The following is a 20,233-nucleotide window of genomic DNA, read 5'->3' on the forward strand; positions in this document are numbered from 1 at the left end:
CAAAACTAATTAACCATAGCTAATAATCATAAGATTTTTATTAATATGATAAAAATTGTAAGACAAAATATGGATTTTGGCCATCAATCCAAATTTCCTACAAAAAAATTAATCATGTTTGAACTAGTATAAATATTAGGACATCCATGCATGAAAAAAATACACCAATATTGCCAATGCACCTTTCTCTTATTTGTTCTTTTCCTATCTAAATTCTTACAAGCATATCGTGTCCTCCACCCTCGACAACATGAGTACTTCTGGGGATCAATCTGAATCTTCACAACAAAAGCTTGGCCGTCGCAAAATCCCCTTGCAAAAGATAGAAAAGGAGAGCAATCTTCAAGTGACTTTCTCCAAGCGCCGAGAAGGGGTTTTCAAAAAAGCAAGCGAACTTTGCACCCTAACAGGTGCAGAGGCTGGTGTCGTAGTGTTCTCGCCCGGAGACAAAGCCCATTCGTTTGGACATCCAGGTATAAACTTTGTATCTGACAAGTTCCTAACCCCAGAGAATACTGGTGTAGGTAATCAAGAGAGAGAGGGTCGAGACTTCGTGCAGATACAGAAAAATGAAGTTGATGATTTGGCTCGAGCTGAGGCTGGGATAGCTGCGGAGAAAGCGCGGAGAGAAGAGCTGGAGAGGTTAAGAAGGGAGAGTATGATACCCCTAGGAGGCCCAAGTATGGAGGGACTCGGATATGCGGAACTCCAATTGTTGAAGGAAGCTGTGACTAAGTTTGGAAAGAACGTGAGCAATGTGGTTGGGAAAGCACCCATTGCTCCACCAGCAACCAATATGGACGTCGATTATCCATTTGGAGCGGGGTCAGGCACCAGGGTGCCATATAATCAGACAGGGCAGAGTGGCAGTGGCAGTGGCAGCGGCAATGGCAATGACATTGTTAACAAACAAAATAATCAAGGTGGTTGCTGAATGAGTCGATGTAGGTGTTGAGATTAATGTTGTCGTTGTGCCTGGTTATAATAATTAATCGTTAGTGAACTTTTTTTTTTTTTAATTTTGAATTTAAGAATAATGAATTTTGTATTCTGTTAAAAATATTTACGCTAATATATTGTTGCTTGTTTGTGTTTTTTGGTCACATGGTTGCATTTTAGAAATTTATTTTTCCTAAAAAACATTGTAAGTAACATTTATTTCTATTTTTAAAATTTCATTACATACTTAGATTTAATTAAAATGTAAAAATAAATATTATTTAGATTAATGTTCTACTACATGTGTTCAAAAAAATTTAGAAAGCTTGTCACAATCATTTTGAACTCCGCATAACTAGTTCCGAATTGTTGAGGCATAGTTTTAGATTGATTTCCCCATTATACAAAATAAGGGTTTTGAGTAGTTCTATTTCATTTATATTTTCCTAATAAACCTCCTAGGCATTTTCATTTTTCCTTCACTGTATTCAACTGAAAAATAGAATGTGCAACACCTCCTGTCAAAACATCATATGATATTAATCCTAATATCGCAAAATTACAAAATTCTAAATAAGTCATAACATTAAATCAAAACAAAAATACATCTAAATGCAAGACGAGATGAGGATAAGGTGGGATCTTATTGCAATAGCTGAAAATATGGAACATAGGTAACATTCTAAAACTAAAAGATCGACTTGATACAATACATAACAAGTCTTCGCATTTTCAATTTTTTGGGCCACAAAAACTATATTCATAATAGTTTGCAGTATACAAACTGCATACCCTTCGATCAATTGGAGATCGAATTATATATTTTCTATAATTCTATACAATAACAAATCTATGTAAACTGATATATCTATAAAGTACTTCAATAACTTTTTTTTGTAGGATATTTTATAGTATTGATTCTTAACTTAATCAAATAATTTAAACCATTAGACTATAGTCCAATGATTAGTTTTGAATCTTTTATGCATGCTTTTTTATATTGTTTTATCATAATCATATCAAATTTGGTATAAACTATTTCTTATTGCAATAAATTTATTGTGGTTTAGGAAAAATTTACTATTGAATTTGGCCCATTATCCGAACCCAACCCGCAACCCAATTCCTATAACCCGGATCCGATTTATAATTGTTGAAACGTGACTTGGATTTAGCGGTGTATCTGACCCGGAACGAAAGCGAAAAGGCTGTTTCAATTGGCAGGATTCCTTTTGGCCATCCTAATTAATAATAAATGGACTTAGGTTTTAGGGCGTTTTGGGGCACTTATAAATAGATAGCTATGGTTACTAGTTGTAGGACAATGATTCTAACTCTCCGAATCAGTATAATAAAATCTCTCCGGTTTCTTCTCGTGGACGTAGATACCGTCACTGAACCCCGTAAAATCTCTGTGTTCTTTATTTGTTTTCTTTCTCATTTTCTCAAAACAAGTGGTATCAAAGCCATATCTGATTGAGTGAAGATGTCCTCGTATAATTTTGATCTGGAGAAGTTTAATGGGTCGAATAACTTCACGCTCTGTATGATCAAGATGAAAGAAATTCTGGTTTAACATAGATGTGCGGCTGCATTGGAAGGAGAAGACAAGTTTCCTAAAGACACGAAGGAGGAGATGAAGAAGGAGATTTTGGCAAGGGCTCATTCCGTGATCTTGCTTTCAGTTATTGATGAGGTGTTACAGGAGTTTGTAGATCAGATGACGGCTTCTGGGCTATGGGATAAACTGTGTGAGAAGTACCAGTACAACTCTCTCACGAACATGATATATCAGAAACAACGACTTTACACCCTTCGGATCTCCAAAAGTACTAACATAAAGGATTATCTTGATACCTTTAACCGTATTATTTTGATCTTCAAGGGGATGAGGTTAAAATAAATGATGAAAATCAAGCCCTAATTTTACCGTGTTCATTACCTGGTTCATATGAGAATTTTGTAGATACCATGATATATGGTAGAACTACAATTTTTGTTAATGATGTGAAAGATGCTCTTATGTCCAATTTTTGGGGAAGACTACAACAGAGGGGTAATGGGAATGCGAGGTCGCGTTCAAAATCAAAATCCTGTAGCAAAGTTAACTTTTACCATTGCAAGGAGAAGGAACATATTAAAAGGGATTGTCCACAGAAGAAGAAAAGTACAAAAGTTGAGTCTAGCAACAGTAGCAGTGCTGCTGTAGTACAAGACAACTCTGATGATGGGAACCTTGGTGAAGTTCTGACAGTGTGTAGTGCTAGTACTGTTGATACCTAGATTATGGATACTGGTGCTTCTCACCATATGGCGTACTCTCAAAACCTACTCACCCCTTTTAAGGAGTAGAATGAAACGGTGAAGTTAGGTGATGATAGAGTTTTAGCCATAAAGGGGAGCGGGATAGTGCAGATAAAATTGCATGAATGTACTGTCATGAAATTTGACTGCTGGTATGTTCTTGAACTCATAAAGAATTTGATTTCTCTTGGCACCTTAGCCAATAATGGTTTAAAATATCATGGTGAAGGTGAGTGGGTGAAAGTCCTGAAAGGTGTTGTGGTGATGATGAAGGGAAAACTGCAGAATGAAAGTTATTTTCTACAGGGCAGTTCAGTAATGGGAACGACAGCAGTATCCCAATCCTTGGGATAAACATAATTACAAGACAAATTTATGGCACCGTCGATTGGGTCACATGAGTGAGCAGGGGTTGTCTGTGCTAAGCAAGCAGGGTTTATTTAGTAGGGATATGACAAGTAAAATTTAGTTCTGTGAGGCTTGTGTAAAAGTGAAGCAACACAGGGTGAGGTTTAGTATTGGTTATCACACTTTAAAATAAATTCTGGAGTATGTTCATTTAGATTTATAGGGTCCCTCTCCGGTAAAATCATAGGGCGGTTGTTCTTACTTTGGCATTTTCATAGATGATTATTCAAGAAATGTTTGGTTATACTTTCTGAAGATTAAAGATGAGGTGCTTGAGAAGTTCAAGTAGTGGAAGACCATGGTCAAAAATTGGAGTTTTGCAACGCTCCATTTGGATGATTTATCCAAGAAAGAAGGTATAGTGAGGCACTGCACTGTACGACACACACCACAACAAAATGAGGTTGTAGAGCGTATGAACCAAACCCTCATAGTGCGTGCTAGGTGTATACGCATATTTGCTGGCTTATCTAAGCGATTCTCGCTGAAGCAGTTAACACTGCTAGCTATCTCGTTAATAGATATCCATCAACTGCAATTGACTTAAAGACTCCTCAAGAGGTATGGTTCGGTAAACCCTCTGATTACTCTAATCTAAGAATATTTTGATGCCCTCTATATGCTCATGTGAATGATGGTAAGCTGGAGCCGAGGGCGGTAAAATGCATATTTATATGGTATGCATCATGAGTCAAAGCTTATCGACTGTGGTGTACATAAGGTAAAAATCCTGGTAAATTTTAGCATAAATGTAACATTTGGTGAATCTGCTATGCTTGATCAGAGTAGAGGTTGTGAAAGTATTGCAGGTACAAAATATTGTGGTGCTAACTAGAATGTGGAGTTTGAGACTCCTGACAGAGTTGTGTAAGAGGAAGAACAACAGGATAATACTATTGATCAATCCGATAAACCAGATCAGTCAAAACCTCAAGGGAAACCGGTTGATGAGGAAGCTGATGACACTGGTACTAGGGTTGAAGATTCCGTAGCACCATTGATTGATCTCATTTCCACACGAGATTCATCAAAATTTACATTCATCGATTCCATAACTTTCTTCATCCTCTTGTTGTAAATACGATAAGCTCTGCTGTTGTGAGAATAACCAATGAATATTCCTTCATCTGATCTTGCATCAAATTTCTGAAGATAACTCATATCCTTCAATAACTCATATCCTTCAAGATATAACATTGGCATCCAAATGTGTGAGAGTACGACACATTCGGCTTTCTTCATTTCCATAGCTCATATAGTGTAATCTTAGTGTGGGGTCTCAGATATATTTTGTTGATCACATAGCATGCGATATTGATAGCCTCAGCCCATAAGTACTTCGCAACACCTTTGGCCTGCATAATTTATCGAGCCATTTCTTCAAGTGTTCGATTCTTCATTTCCACAACTCCATTTTGTTGTGGGGTCTTCAGGGCTGAATGCTCATGAAGTATTCCAAGATCAGTGTAGAAACCATCAAACTCCTAATTCTCAAACTTCTTTCCATGATCGGTATGAATTTGATTCATCTTTGATCTTTTCTCATTCATTAATCTTTTGCACAATTTCTCAAAGATATTAAATTTATCTCATTTCTTCTTCATAAAAATATGTATCTTTTACCTCCAAGACTGGGTGTATCCACTGGACCCATCAAATCCATGTGCGGCAAATCCAAACATGTGTTTCTGCTTTGATGTTTCGATTACGGATGAGACACACACTTCTGCTTTCCTCGAGCACAATAACCACAAATGAAGTTAGGTAACTTCGAAAACTTTGGAAGTCCTCTGATAATTCTTTGCTTGCGCAACTCCATCAAGTTCTGTTGGTTGACATGGCCAAGTCTTGTATGCCATAGAAGGGCTTCATCATCCTTTGAGATGAATGCAATATCCACGGGTTTGTCAAGTAAGTAGCAGTTGTTCCTTGACCTTTTTCCAGTCATCACACACTTCTTCTTGTTGTTGTACATCTCATAAGCATCCTTAGTGAACTTCACTTGCATCTTATCGTCACATAACTGACTGATACTAATGAGATTAGTACTCAAGCCTTCAACAAAATATACCTTCGACAACTTCGGGTATACCTTTGGCTTCAAGAGAACCATAGCCCACAATTTTTCTTTTAGCTCCATCTCAAAATATCACTTCTCCAAAAGTGTGAGCTACATAATTCTTTAATAGATGCTTCTGATTCATCATATGGCACGAAAATCCACTATCAAAATACCATCGGGATGAATGAGATGCTTCTTGACTAGATAGGATGACATTGCACATCATTTGAGATTGATTCTTCTTATGTCTCCATTCCATTGTGAAATTTACCCTTTTATTTCTGAGGGCCAATGGACCTTCTTTCCAGACATCAAATCCCTAACCAGCTTGAAACAATGAGATTCAACATGACTAACTCGAAAATAGTATATGAAGTCACTCTTCTGTTGTAATGACGGATTGACACGCATTTTCTTTCTGCAATTTTGATTTCGCCTCTCCTTTATGTTTTTCTTTGGGACCTTTAGTGTTCTTCCCCTTTGGAGGTTTCTCTGGAATTTTCACATCAGTAAGCAAACCAACTTTCACAAAGGTAGTTGGTTTCACCTTCATGGATTCTTGATAACCAATCCCACGATGATCTTCAAATGGCTTACCAATCGATAAAACTTTATCGAGTTTGTCTTTTCCTTTTCTGAGCCTATCATTTTCTTCTATCAGATCATCACACTTCATTTTCAGTTGCTTGACTTCCCTCTGAAGTCCTTCCTTGATTTCAATCATTGCTTGATTCACTTTCTTTGCCTTTTCAACTCGAGCTTCAAAACGGTAGACTATGTTGATCAAATCCTTGTTTCTCTTGACACAAATTTTCTATTATACAACAACTTCCTCATAAGCTCCATAAGCTCATAGATGTCTATCTCGACTCTGTCGTTGATGTTACATTCTTCTTCAACAACACTTTCTTTTCCTTTACTAGATTCTCCTTCTTTGGCAACAATAGCAACAACGCTTTCCTTATCACTTTCATCTTCAGATTCTTGACTGTCTTCTTTATCACTCCAGGTAGCTTGAAATGCATGCTTTTCTTTCTTCTTGAATGTTGCACCTTTCACTTTCACATGGCTAACTCCGCCACATGCAAAACATTTTGGATCACTTGAGTTTTTTGGCCTAGTAGCAGTGTTGAACTTCTTCTTGTAGTTTTTATCATGCGCTCCATTTCCTTTGCTCTAATTAGCATTTTTCTGTTTTGGATACTTTTGTTGTTCACCAGTAGTTTTACAACCATAGTGACCTCTGTTTCCAGAATTGTGGAATTTTTTAGCATGCTTTTCCGAGACAACTTCTTGGACAACAAAGACATTTTTTTATCAGATTCGACAAGCTCCAGATCTTCAGTAGTAAGAGCAATCCCTTTTGAGCTTTCTTCTTCAATATGATTTATCTCCCAATTCATTAGAATACCATGTAAGGTTTCAAGATTCATGTTCTTGGTTTTCTTCTTATCCTCAAGAGTAAAGACTTTGATTTTGAACTTTTTGTTCACACTTCTCAACATCTTTTGAACCAGCCTTTGTTCATCATATTCCAACCCAAGAGTATATGCTTGGTTTACCACATCCTGGAATCGAGTGTAGAACTCATACATTGCTTTATCATCAGCCATTTTCAAGGATTCGAACATACTTTCCACCATTTGGAGCTTTGTTTCCTTAACTTCAACAATCCTTTCAAATGCATTTTCAAGGCTCTCCATGCATCATTTGCTTTCTTGCAGTTTGAGATGACATGAAACTGAGCTTCATCAACAGAAGCAAATATGACATTTACATCTTTAGCATTTTCACTAGCAGCAATTTTTTCTCTAGGTGTCCACTCATTTTTCGGCTTCAGAATGATAGTTCGGGGTTCGTTCTGAGTTTCTCCAGGCATAAATTTTGTTGGAGGAGTCCAGCCAAGTTTTACAACTTCTCAAGTTTCATCACCAAGCATTAACAGGTAGGCCTCCATCATGCTATTCAAGTAGGTGTAGTTGTTCCCATCGAACACAGGTGGATGAATGGACGAGATTACTTCACGACTCATCTTGAACCAAAGACATATGTACTCGGAGTATTGAGCATGCTTCTCTGATAGTAGATGTTGGAAATCACAGGGACAATTGAATAAGAGGTCCAACACCTCCGAGTAACTTGCATAGCGGAACTGTGAAATGTTCAACATAAACACAGCTTTACAACGCAGTTGTCTCACGGTTATAAAAGTGGTGTGTGTGCATGCACAAATCAAAGGCTTAATAAGTGCAAAAAGAAAAACAACACACGGATTTTGTTTCCCAGTCCAGTTTTCCAACCTAAGTATGGGGGATTCCAATCCAGAAGACTTAACTAAACCAAACACTTGGTTTACACCTTATAAGACACCAAAACTGAACTACTCAACCTATCTTCTACCCAAGCTCCATTTAGTTTATACAAACTCTCATGGACTGGTTGTTACTGCGCTGTAATTACACCAGCAGACCTGCGGCCAAGCTAAGAAAAAGGTTGTTTATCGGATGAATGACTTTTTCAGCTTCAGCTCCAAGAAATCCTTTTTCTCGTCTTCAAACCTCCATGGATGAGCTCTCTCAACACACAAACAGGTGGAGAGGAAAACACTCTCTAGTCTTGGTTGCTCACCCACGAAAACAAACAAACATAGAAATGAAACATATACATACTACACTAAAAGAGAAAGTTGACTCATTAACATTATGGTTGTGTGTACAAAGGCAATTAATGCCATGCAGGACAAATGAGATACTCCACTGTCATGTCCTGCTTCTCTTCCACATGAGACAAGTTCCTTCGTTTCAAAACATTGAATGCACAGTAGGTTTGACCTTTACAAACCTTCTTTTTCAGCCAGAGCCAAAACTGTGTTACAGGGTAGCTGCGACAGCGTGTCAGCATGCATGTTCATTGCCAAAAATGGTAAGAGGGGTTTTAGGGTTTTTCTTGTACCAACATATTAATTCTCCACACTATATGTTTACCTTCAGACACTTAACCACCATGCTCTTATACTTCTCATGTTTATTTTTATCTTCTTTCAATTGATCTGCCAATGCCCTACCAAACATAAAAATAATAAATACATTGAATAACACCAACAACAGTGATTGACAGATTAAAGTAATTCATTACTTTTAAACAACGGGTAAAGGAACCTGTAAGTGCAATTCCCGTCGGTGATAAGTTGGATTATCGATCTTCAATCCCAAAAGATTGAGTTGGCTTCCCTCCACATAGGCTGAATCCATCGAAGCATATAGGGAAAACATAGTTGATCAGAGCTGTGAATATGCATGTGTGGAGTGTCAGCATCGCTATTAGTGTGACTGTATTGGGCCGGTTAACTCCTATGTGGACTATTTTTTAGCCCAACTTTTAAGTACATTTGTAATTCATATTAGGGAAAGGGTTGCAGCACCTCAAAACAAGCCCTAGATCAATTTAGAACACAATATACCGATGAGCCGCCGAATTCCCGCAATACACTACGCAACTTCAGAGAACTGACGATTACCGCTTTGTCTACCGTTGGATCGGAGTGAAATTTGGACACAAGGTTGGTAACTCTTTGGTCTTGGTTTTTACTAGTTGGATCGTTGTTTGAAGATCTGTAGCTCGCGTTATTTGAGGCAGACGGCAGCAGTTGTTTTTGGGGAATAATTTGGTCATTTCTAGTTATTTTGTGTTGCTACTTCATTTGATTGGTTTGGGATTGTTGGAGCACTATTTGGTGCTATTTGTTGGAACACTCTTGTACAAGAATTTGATTATAGTGGAGCCGTTTCATTGGTCTGGACGACCTGTGGTTTTTTCCTTCGATTTGAAGGGTTTTCCACGTTAAAATTGCCGTGTCTCTTGCGTTGTTGAATTATTATATTTATTCGATATTATTCCTCCTAATTGATTCTTGCAAGGTTGGATTGGTTTAGTCCTATTAGAGTGGTATCAGAGCTTGGTTGAATTCCAGTGTTATTTACTTGCTTGATGATAGAGGCTAATACGAATAGAATGATTAGTTTGAATAGAATTAATTATCATTTGTGGAAGGGGAAGATGAAAGACTTTTTGTTTGTGAAAAGTATGCATCTACCTGTCTTTGCTTCACAGAAGCCTGAAAAAATGCCCGAGGAATATTGGAGTTTTAAGCATCAACAAGTTTGTGGATTTATTCGACATTTTGTAGAAGACAATGTCTATAACCACATTATTAGTGAGATACAGGCTAGAAAATTATGGGAGAAGATTAAATCTCTGTATGCTTCCAAGTTGGGAAATAACAAATTATATTTATTGAATCGGTTCTTGAATTTAAGGTATCAAGAAGGGTCTTCTATCTCGGATCATCTTAATGAATTCCAAGGGCTTCTTAATCAAATGTCAGGAATGGGAATCAAGTTTGATGATGAACTTCTGGGGCTCCTTCTTCTATTGACTCTGCCTGATTCTTGGGAAACATTTCGTGTTTCTATTACTAGTTCTGCTCCCGATGGCATTGTATCGTTGCAAGCAGCAAAGAGTAGTGTGCTTAATGAAGAGATGAGAAGAAAGGCACAAGGATCTTCATCTCATTCAGAGGTTTTCTTTACTGAAAGTAAGGGGAGAACTCTGAAGAAAGAATCGGTGAATAGAGAGAAAAGCAGGAGCAAGTATCGGTCTAGGTACAAAAATATTGAGTGTCAATACTGCCATAAGACTGGTCACATCCAGAAGAATTGTTTCTTGCGCAAAAGGAAGATGAAAAACAAGAAGGGAAAACAGAAAGAGAAAGATCAAGAAAGTGATGATCGTGTTACCGCTACGAAAGGTAATGATCTCATTGTTCTTCATGATACTGAAGTTATTAATCATGTGTTTGATGAAAGCTCGTGGATCGTTGATAGTGGTGCTACATTACACGTTACACCAAGGAAGGAATTCTTCACATCCTACACTTCTAGTGACTTTGGAATATTACGGATAGGCAATGATGCTACTTCAAAGGTAGTAGGCATTGATGATGTATGCTTGATGACTAATACGGGCATGAAATTTTTACTCAAAGGTGTTCGACATGCTCCTGATGTCCGTTTCAATTTAATATCAGTTCCTATGCTTGATGATGTGGGTTATGACAACCATTTCTGTGATGGAAAATGGAAGCTTGTTAAAGAAAATCTGATTGTGGCTAAAGGAGATAAAATGTCTAAACTGTATTGGACAAAAGCTTTGCTTTCTGGAGATATGGTACATGCCATAGATATGGATGCTTCCAATTTGTGGCATTGAAGACTTAGTCATATAAGTGAAAATGGGCTAAGGTGTTTATCTAGACGGGAAGTGCTTCCGGGTTTGAAGAATGCAGAGTTGGAGAAGTGTTCTTACTGTATGACTGGTAAACAAACCAAGGTATCATTCAACAAGCATTCTCCATCAAGGAAGCCAGAGCTGTTGGAATTGGTGCATTATGATATTTGCGGTCCATTAAAGGTAAAATCTTTTGGTGGTGCACTTTATTTTCTAACTTCTATTGATGATTGTTCCAGAAAGCTTTGGGTCTATACTTTGAAGACAAAAGGCCAGGTACTTGAGAAGTTTAAAGAATTTCAGAACCTGGCTGAACGACAATCTGGCAAGAAGTTGAAATGTGTACGTACAGACAACGGTGGCAAGTATTGAGGGCCATTTGATGTTTATTGTAAGCAGTAGGGTATCAGACATCAAAATACACCCCCAAAGACTCCTAAGCTGAATGGTTTAGCCGAGAGGATGAATAGAACGCTTATTGAAAGAGCTAGATTGCTTTCTGAAGCGAAATTGCTTAATCATTTCTGGGGTGAGGCATTGCACACGGTTGTGCATGTTATTAATCTGAGTCCAGTGGTTGCTTTAAATACTGATGTGCCAGATAAAATTTGGTTTGGTAAATCTGTCAAGTATGATCATCTGTGAGTCTTAGGTTGCAAGGCGTTCGTGCATGTTCCAAAGGATGAAAGATCCAAGTTGGATGTGAAGACTAGGCAGTGTATCTTCATTGATTATGGGCAAGACGAATTTGGCTACAGGTTTTATGGTCCTGGTGGGAAAAAGCTCGTTAGAAGTCGTGATGTGGAGTTCATGGAAGACCAAACTATTGAAAATATTGACAACATGAAAAAGGCTGCACCCGAGAAAGATACGATTCTGACTGACCTTGATCCAGTGCAACTGTCTAGTCACGGCCAATATGGCACGGAACATGGAGTTCAAAATAATGAACACACTGAGGATGATTTTAATGTTCCTGATCATGCTGATGAAGAGGATGCGATGTCACAAGATGAAAATCTTGAATTTGATAATCCCGAGTCGTCTCAAGCTCCACTTAGAAGGTCTTTCCGACAGAGACTATCATCTAGAAGGTATCCATCTAATGAATACATTAGTTTAACTGATGCAGATGAACCTGAGTGCTATTCAGAAGCAATTGAAAGTGAAGAAAAGCAAAAGTGGTTGGATGGGATGCATAATGAAATGAAATATTTGCATGATAATCATACTTTTGACTTGGTAGAACTACCCGATGGAAATAAGGCCTTGGAAAACAGATGGATCTTTAGAAAAAAGCATGAGAGTCATTCTTCATCACTAAGATACAAAGCCAGGCTAGTGGTGAAAGGCTTCAGACAGAGGAAAGGCATTTATTTCAATGACATATTCTCCCTTATAATGAAAATGTCATCTATCATAATAGTATTGAGTCTTGCTGCTACTCTTGATTTGGAGGTTGAGCAAATGGATGTTAAAACTGCCTTTCTGCACGGGGATCTTGAAGAAGAGATATATATGAAGCAGCTAGATGGTTTTCTTGTTAAAGGAAATGAAGACTTTGTCTGTAGGCTGATAAAGAGCCTATATAGTTTGAAGCAAGCTCCAAGACAGTAGTATAAGAAGTTTAAGTCTGTCATGTGCGAACATGGCTATAAGAAGACTGTTTATAACCATTGTGTCTTTGTTTGAAAGTTCTCTAACGATGAATTCATTATTCTACTGTTGTATGTTGATGACATGCTTATTATTGGAAAGATGTTTTCAAAATTGACAGGTTGAAGAAGCAACTGGGGGAGTCATTTTCTATGAAGGACATGGGAGCTGCTAAACAGATTCTTGGTATAAGAATCACTCGTGACAGAAAAGAGGGGAAGCTTTGGTTGTCACAAGAACATTACATCAAGAAGGTGTTACAGAGATTTTGAATGGAAGATGCTAATGCTGTGAGTACTCCTCTTCCTTCTCATATCAAACTAAGTGTTGAACAAAGTCCCTCAAATGAAAATGAGAAATCTGATATGGTGCGAGTTCTTTATGCATCTGTTGTGGGAAGTTTGATGTATGCAATGGTGTGCACAAGACCAGATCTAGCACATGCCGTTGGTACAGACAGTAGATTCTATCTAATCCCGGCAGAGAACATTGGAATGCAGTGAAATGGATATTGAGATATCTTTGTGGTACAAGTAGTTTGAAACTTTGTTTTGGAAAAGATAAGCCTAATCTTGTGGGATATACAAATTCAGACGTGGCTGGAGACACTGATTCCAAAAAGTCCACTTCAGGCTATTTGGTTAAGTTTGCAGGGGGAGCTGTGGCATGGCAATCTAAATTGCAGAAGTGTGTTGCACTATCGACTACTGAGGCGGAGTTCATTGCCATCATAGAAGCAAGTAAGGAGTTGCTTTGGGTAAAGAAATTCTTGCATGAACTTACTTTCGTTCAAGACAAGTACGTTATGTTTTGTGATAGTCAAAGCGCCATTCATCTCGGTAAGAATCCTACATTTCATTCTAGGTCCAAGCATATTGATGTGAGGTATCATTGGATACGCGATGTCTTGGATGGTAAGGCATTGGAATTGGCTAAAATTCATACTGATGAAAATGGTGCTGATATGATGACGAAGCCATTTTCGAGGTGGAAGTTCGTGTTTGTTACCAAATCGCCAGTTTGGCGATTATCTTCACATAGTCGTGAGGGGGAGATTTATTGGGCCGGTTCACTCTTATGTGGGCTATTTTTTAGCCCTATTTTTAAGTCCACTTGTAAGTCATATTACGGCAAGGGGTGCAGCACCTCAATACAAGCCCTAGATCAATTTAGAACACAATATACCGACGAGCTGCCGAATTCCCGCAATACACTGCGCAACTTCAGAGAGCTGACGATTCCCGCTTCGTCTACCGTTGAAGGGTTTTCCATGTTAAAATTGCCGTGTCTCTTGCGTTGTTGAATTCTTACCTTTATTCGATATTATCCTCCTAATTGATTCTTGCAAGGTTGGATTGGTTTAATCCTATCAGACTGTGTGTATATGGAAAAACAAAATCACATGGAGTGCCACCATCGTTATCGTAATGGTTCGATAACATCCATGATGCATAGAATCTACTTTGATATGATTATAAAACAAGAGGTCAAATGACTTACCAGAATGAAGAAAAAAACCAAACCAATGTGATATTTATTAACTAACAATGGTGGACACGTGGTTGATACACTTCATGCACGACATTAGTGTGTGACGCGTATTGACATACGTGTTGGACACTATTATGGTGGACACGTAGTTAATCCGCTTCATGCAAGATATTAGTGTGTGACATGTATTGATATACGTATAAGACAGTATTATGGTGGACACGTGGTTAATCCGCTTCATGCAGGATATTAGTGTGTGACACGTATTGAGGTATGTGTCAGCGCTATTTTAGTAAACACGTAGTTGATCTGCTTCATACAGAAAATTAGTGTGTGATGTGTATTGAGATGCGTGTCAAACACTATTTTCGTGAACACGTGATGGATGCGTCGCGTATTAAGATACGTGTTAGACACTATTTTGGTCGACACGTTGTTGATCTGCTTCATGCATGAAATTAGTGTGTGATGCATATTGAGATACGTGTCAACCACTATTTTGGTGAACATATGGTTGATCCACTTCATGCATGAAATTAGTGTGTGACACGTATTACTATGTGTGTCCGATATTATTTCGGTGAACACGTGGTGGATCCACTTCATGCATGAAATTAGTGTGATGCTTATTGAGATACATGTCGGCCACTATTTTGATGAACACATGGTTGATCCGCTTTATGCACGAAATTAGTGTACGATGCGTATTTCGATGCGTGTCAAATATTATTTTGGTGAACACATTGGTGGATGTGCTTCATGCACAAAATTAGTGTGTGATGCGTATTGAAATACGTGTCAAATATTATTTTGGTGAACACATGGTGGATACGCTTCATGCACGAAATTAGTGTGCGACGCATATTGAGATACCTATTAAATACTATTTTGGTGACTCCGCTTCATGCACGAAATTAGTGTGTGATGCGTATTGAAATACGTGTCAGATATTATTTTGGTGAACACGTAGTTAATCCGCTTTATGCACGAAACTAGTGTGTGACGTTTATTGAGGTGTCAGACATTGTTTCGATGTCTTTCTTATTTTGATTTTGATTATTATTATTATTATTATTACTACTACGAGTTTTCAAATTTAACTCATTTAATAAACAAATATTTTGTCAATATAGAATCTTCAAATTTAATAGAGTGAATAAATTTAGTATCTATACATAAAATAAATACCTTTTAAAAAATAAAAGAATAATAAACTTAACGGGTAATAGCAAAAATAGTAAGATAATATCGTAATATACCATTAATCAACATATAGCGCAATAAAATGAGCATACCAACTACAAAAATGCCTACTTTATGTCTACAATACATATTTTTTTAAACTAGAAAAGACTCATATTGCATTTAAATATATTTGAACATATTTTAGTTTAAAAATAATAAAATACTCTCTCATTCCTAAAATAATAGTCTCATTTTGTCATTTTCGTTCATATCAAAACAATAGTCTCATTTTGTCATTTTTGTCCCTATCAAAACAATAGTCTCACTTATATTTTTACTAACCAACTCTCCATCTTTTTATAAAATTATCCCCATTTTTTCACAATAATTACCTAAAGCAGGGAAATTTTGGTCTTTTGAAACACTTTTACCCCTATTATCAATATTATACAGTTATTTCTTACTTCCCGTGCAAATTTGAAATGTCCCTATTATTTGGGGACGGAAGGAGTAGATATTTGATGTTATTTTGGTGAACACGTGGTTAATCCGCTTTATGCACGAAATTAGTGTGTGACATTTATTGAGGTGTCAGACATTGTTTCAATGTTATCTTTCTTGTTTTGATTTTGATTATTATTATTATTATTACTACTACGAGTTTTCAAATTTAACTCCTCATTTAATAAACAAATATTTTGTCAATACAGAATCTTCAAATTTAATATAGTGAATAAATTTAGTATCTATACATAAAATAAATACCTTTTTAAAAATAAAAAAAAAATAAACTTAACGGGTAATAGCAAAAACACTAAGATAATATCGTAATATACCATTAATCAACATATAGCGCAATAAAATGAGCATACCAACTACAAAAATGCCTACTTTATGTCTACAATACATATGTTTTTAAACTAGAAAAGACTCATATTGCATTTAAATATATTTGAACATATTTTAGTTTAGAAACAATAAAATACTCTCTCATTCCCAAAATAATAGTCTCATTTTGTTATTTTCGTTCATATCAAAACAATAGTCTCATTTTGTCATTTTCGTCCGTATCAAAATAATAGTCTCACTTATATTTTTAGTAACCAACTCTCCATCTTTTTATAAAATTATCCCTATTTTTTCACAATAATTTCCTAAAGCAGGGAAATTTTGGTCTTTTAAAACACTTTTACCCCTGCTATCAATATTATACAATTATTTCTTAATTCCCGTGCAAATTTGAAATGTCCCTATTTTTTGGGGACAGAGGGAGTAGATGTTTGATGTAATTTGTATTGAATGTATATTTTAAATTGGATAATATGGGTTTGTATGGTTTTCGCTTTAGTTTAGTTTTTTATTTGAATTTGAATTTAAATATTATTTTGTGAAAAATATACGGAACCATTTCCGTATTATTTTGTTGGTGACTTTTTTTAAGTGATGATATTTCTGTGACAATAAGTTATAGAATAATACCATGACATGTCCGTGACTTTATATAGCAACAGAAGCTGCAACAAAATTTCGTGAATATTTTATAATGATGACATTTTCGTGACAATAAGTTACAAAATAATATCATTACAAAAAAAAGAAAGAAATATAATTATATTATAATTTTTGTTCAATGAGACCACACACGGTTATTTTTGTACCACACTATTTTTCAACCAGTCGAAGACTTACACGACCTGTCATACCAACTTAGCTATCTACTCTAAAGTATTACTTTTTGTTTGTTATTATATTTTAACTATATACATGTTATTGATTATAAATTTATCTTTTAAAAATATATACATATTTATTTAATATATGATCATGAATATTTAACAAAAAATTGAATAGCTACGAACCATATTGAATAAAAATATTGAAGATGATTTTATTATTTTGTTATTACTTTGAATAGCTACGAACAATAATGAGAAAAATTTATAGTTGTTTTCGTTACTTATGTTGAGACATTTGATTTTAAAAAGTCACGAAAATTATACTATGACAATATCTGTAATAATTTAAAATGTTGGAAATATTTTGGTTATTTTTGCCACAACTTAAAATAGTTAAGAAAAAATTTCGTGACAATTTTTGTGACGAAATAGTCAAAAGACACCGAATAGAAATATCTTGGACATTTTCGTTACATAAGCCGTTACTTTAAATAGTCATGAAAAGTTGTTTGTAACTTTTTCTGCAAATATTATTTACGGAATAGTCAAAACAAAAAGTTGTGACATAAATTTGTTACAAAATTACTCTCTGTGACTTTTAATTGTTACCGATTAAAATTTACGACAAATATCCACAATTATTAACCTTTTTTCTAGTAGTGATCATAATTTTTATAATTATATTGAAAATTATCCGAAACAAATACTAATAATTTTATTTTGAAACAAAATACAAAAAAAACCTATATATTTATAGTATAATATACATAATTTAATTAGAGTTTAGTTTAACTCTCTATTTAAAGTAAAAATATTTTGTCAATATAGGATTTTCATATTCAATATAGTGATAAATTAATTTATGGAACGATGTAAACAAATGTGAGTTTCGTTTTCTTTCTTCCCTTTTTTTTTTTTTTTTCTATTTTAAATTTTAGGTTTGAATTATGATTTAAATAGTATTTTGATATAACTTTTTTGTAATAAAGAGTAGTGTATTTTTATGAAAAACTGTGAGAGCTAAATAGTTAAAATAAAATGAAATGAAATTCAAAGTAAACAAACCTCAACTGTTTTTAAAATAAAACTTAATGAATTTAACCTGCAAAAACAAAAATACTTCGATAATATCTCTACACACTACTATATATCAACATTGGGCACAAGAATATAAGTATGACAACTACAAAAAAGACCTATTTTATGCCTAATATATATATTTTTTGTTTTTTGTTTTGTTTTTTTAATTGTTTAGATTTTAGCATGACTTTTAAAATGCATTTTGTGTATAAAAGTAAATTTATTTTTGTGTATAAAAACAAAATTTCTTTGGTTATATGGCCATACACTATTTATCAACATAGGGCATAATAAAAAGATACTGTATCAACTACAAAAAGACCTATTTTATGACTAATATATTTTTTTCAACTAATATATATTTAACCTAAAAGGATATTTTATTCTCACTTTGTCCTTTTCTATTGCCGTTTTTTTAAGCATGATTTAGTGTTCTCGTGTTTTTAAATAGATGTGTATTTAAAAATATTATTTTGTGTTGAATTATTTGATAAAGTGTAATCCCTCCGTCCCATGACATTATGCCACTTTTTTTTGGGCACGCTTATTAAGAAAGACTGTATTAGAAAGTTAATTGTGTTTAATTTAATTGTTATAAGAATTGTAATAGAGTATAACATATTAATTTCTTTGAAATTTTATAAATAAAATAGATATTAAATATTTTGGCATATATAATTTTTGTATTTGGACAAATAATTAAGTATAATTTATTTGTAATAATACTATCTTTTAAAAAAAATAATTTAAATTCCTTATAACATATTATTTATTTAAAATATAAATTAAAAAAATTGTGTTTATTGGATTTACCCAAAATTTGTACTATTCATCAATTTTTTTTTCTTTAAAAAATATCAAATAAAAATCACAAATTTTATATTATATTAAAAATAATTTTACATTAAAATTATCATATCAATACATATTTATATAATATCAAATAATTATTTAAATTAAAAAAAAATAATATTCAAACTATAAAGACCAAACCAAACAAGTCTTTAGAGTTTATTCACATAATTTTTCTCAAAAACAATATCAAATCAAACTTTTTTTTTTATACTATATTAAAAATTATTTTTATAATATCTAATAATGATTCCAAGTGAAAAAGTTTACTATCAATACTCAAACTCAATATCCAAATCCCAACCAGACATATTGTTATGTTTATTCACTTCAAAAATATCAAATCAAATTTTTAGTTTTTCTTTTTTATATTATACTACTAAAAATCAATATTAAATAAAAATGATCACATCCATAAATATTTACATAACATAAAAAAATATTTAAGATTTTTAAAAAATCTTACTATTCAAATCCAAATCTAAAATTTAAACCTCCAACAAAATATATTGTTAGATTTTATTCTTTAATTTTTTTTCTTCTAAAACTATCAAATCAAACTCATACTTTTTTTATTTTAATATTATATTAAACATATATTTTACATTCAAAATATTATCCCAATATATATATTATATCAAATAACCTATTTAAATTTAAAAATATATATTATTCAAATTACAAACTCTAAGCAAATACACCTGAGTCTATTTACCAATTTTTGCTTCTAAAAATTTTCAAATTAAACTTCTATTTATCACTTTTATATTATATCAAAAATTAATTCACATTTAAAGCATCATACTAATACATATTTATATTATATCAAAAAATTATTCAAATTATTATTTTTTTTATTATTTACACAAACTAAAATCTAAAAACAAATACATCGTTAAAATTTATTAATCATGGAATATTTTAAAAAATTATTAAACTTTAAATTATTTTTATTTTTTAAAAATTTCAGCTACGTTCGGCCTAAATCCGAATTTTCATATCATGTCCTAGTTGAGTTTTTATATTTTTGGATTATATTTAATTTTATCAGTTCTAATTAAACGTAACTAAAAATAAAATTCTAAAATATGTGTGCATAAAAAACTAAATAGATTGTTTTGAATTCGTTAAGATTTAATTGTAATTAAAATTTGTTATTTTTTACTTTTTTTTGAAAGTGGCATAATTGAATGGGACGGCTAAAAAAATATATGTGACGTAATTGAGTGAGACGGAAGGAGTATATATTATACATATATATCGTATTAATATCACTACAAAAAAATAGTATATT

The 20,233-nt window shown here is 33.9% G+C and overlaps 2 protein-coding genes across 2 annotated transcripts; both read left to right on the plus strand.

The window, feature by feature from the left end:
* The first annotated feature begins 250 nt into the window (after nucleotides 1-250).
* On the plus strand, nucleotides 251-934 carry LOC127254129 (agamous-like MADS-box protein AGL61). The gene has a single exon (XM_051279036.1). The coding sequence runs from the start codon at nucleotides 251-253 to the stop codon at nucleotides 932-934; it is 684 nt and encodes a 227-aa protein (XP_051134993.1).
* Nucleotides 935-1,551: 617 nt separating this feature from the next.
* Nucleotides 1,552-3,222, plus strand: LOC127254130 (uncharacterized). Its single transcript, XM_051279037.1, has 3 exons — nucleotides 1,552-1,613; nucleotides 2,521-2,832; nucleotides 2,982-3,222. The coding sequence occupies exons 1-3, from the start codon at nucleotides 1,552-1,554 to the stop codon at nucleotides 3,220-3,222; spliced, it is 615 nt and encodes a 204-aa protein (XP_051134994.1).
* Nucleotides 3,223-20,233: the final 17,011 nt, after the last annotated feature.

The sequence above is a fragment of the Andrographis paniculata genome, unplaced genomic scaffold (genome assembly GCF_009805555.1).
Source record: "Andrographis paniculata isolate CXL003 unplaced genomic scaffold, ASM980555v1 Contig52END, whole genome shotgun sequence".
Taxonomy (NCBI): domain Eukaryota; kingdom Viridiplantae; phylum Streptophyta; class Magnoliopsida; order Lamiales; family Acanthaceae; genus Andrographis; species Andrographis paniculata.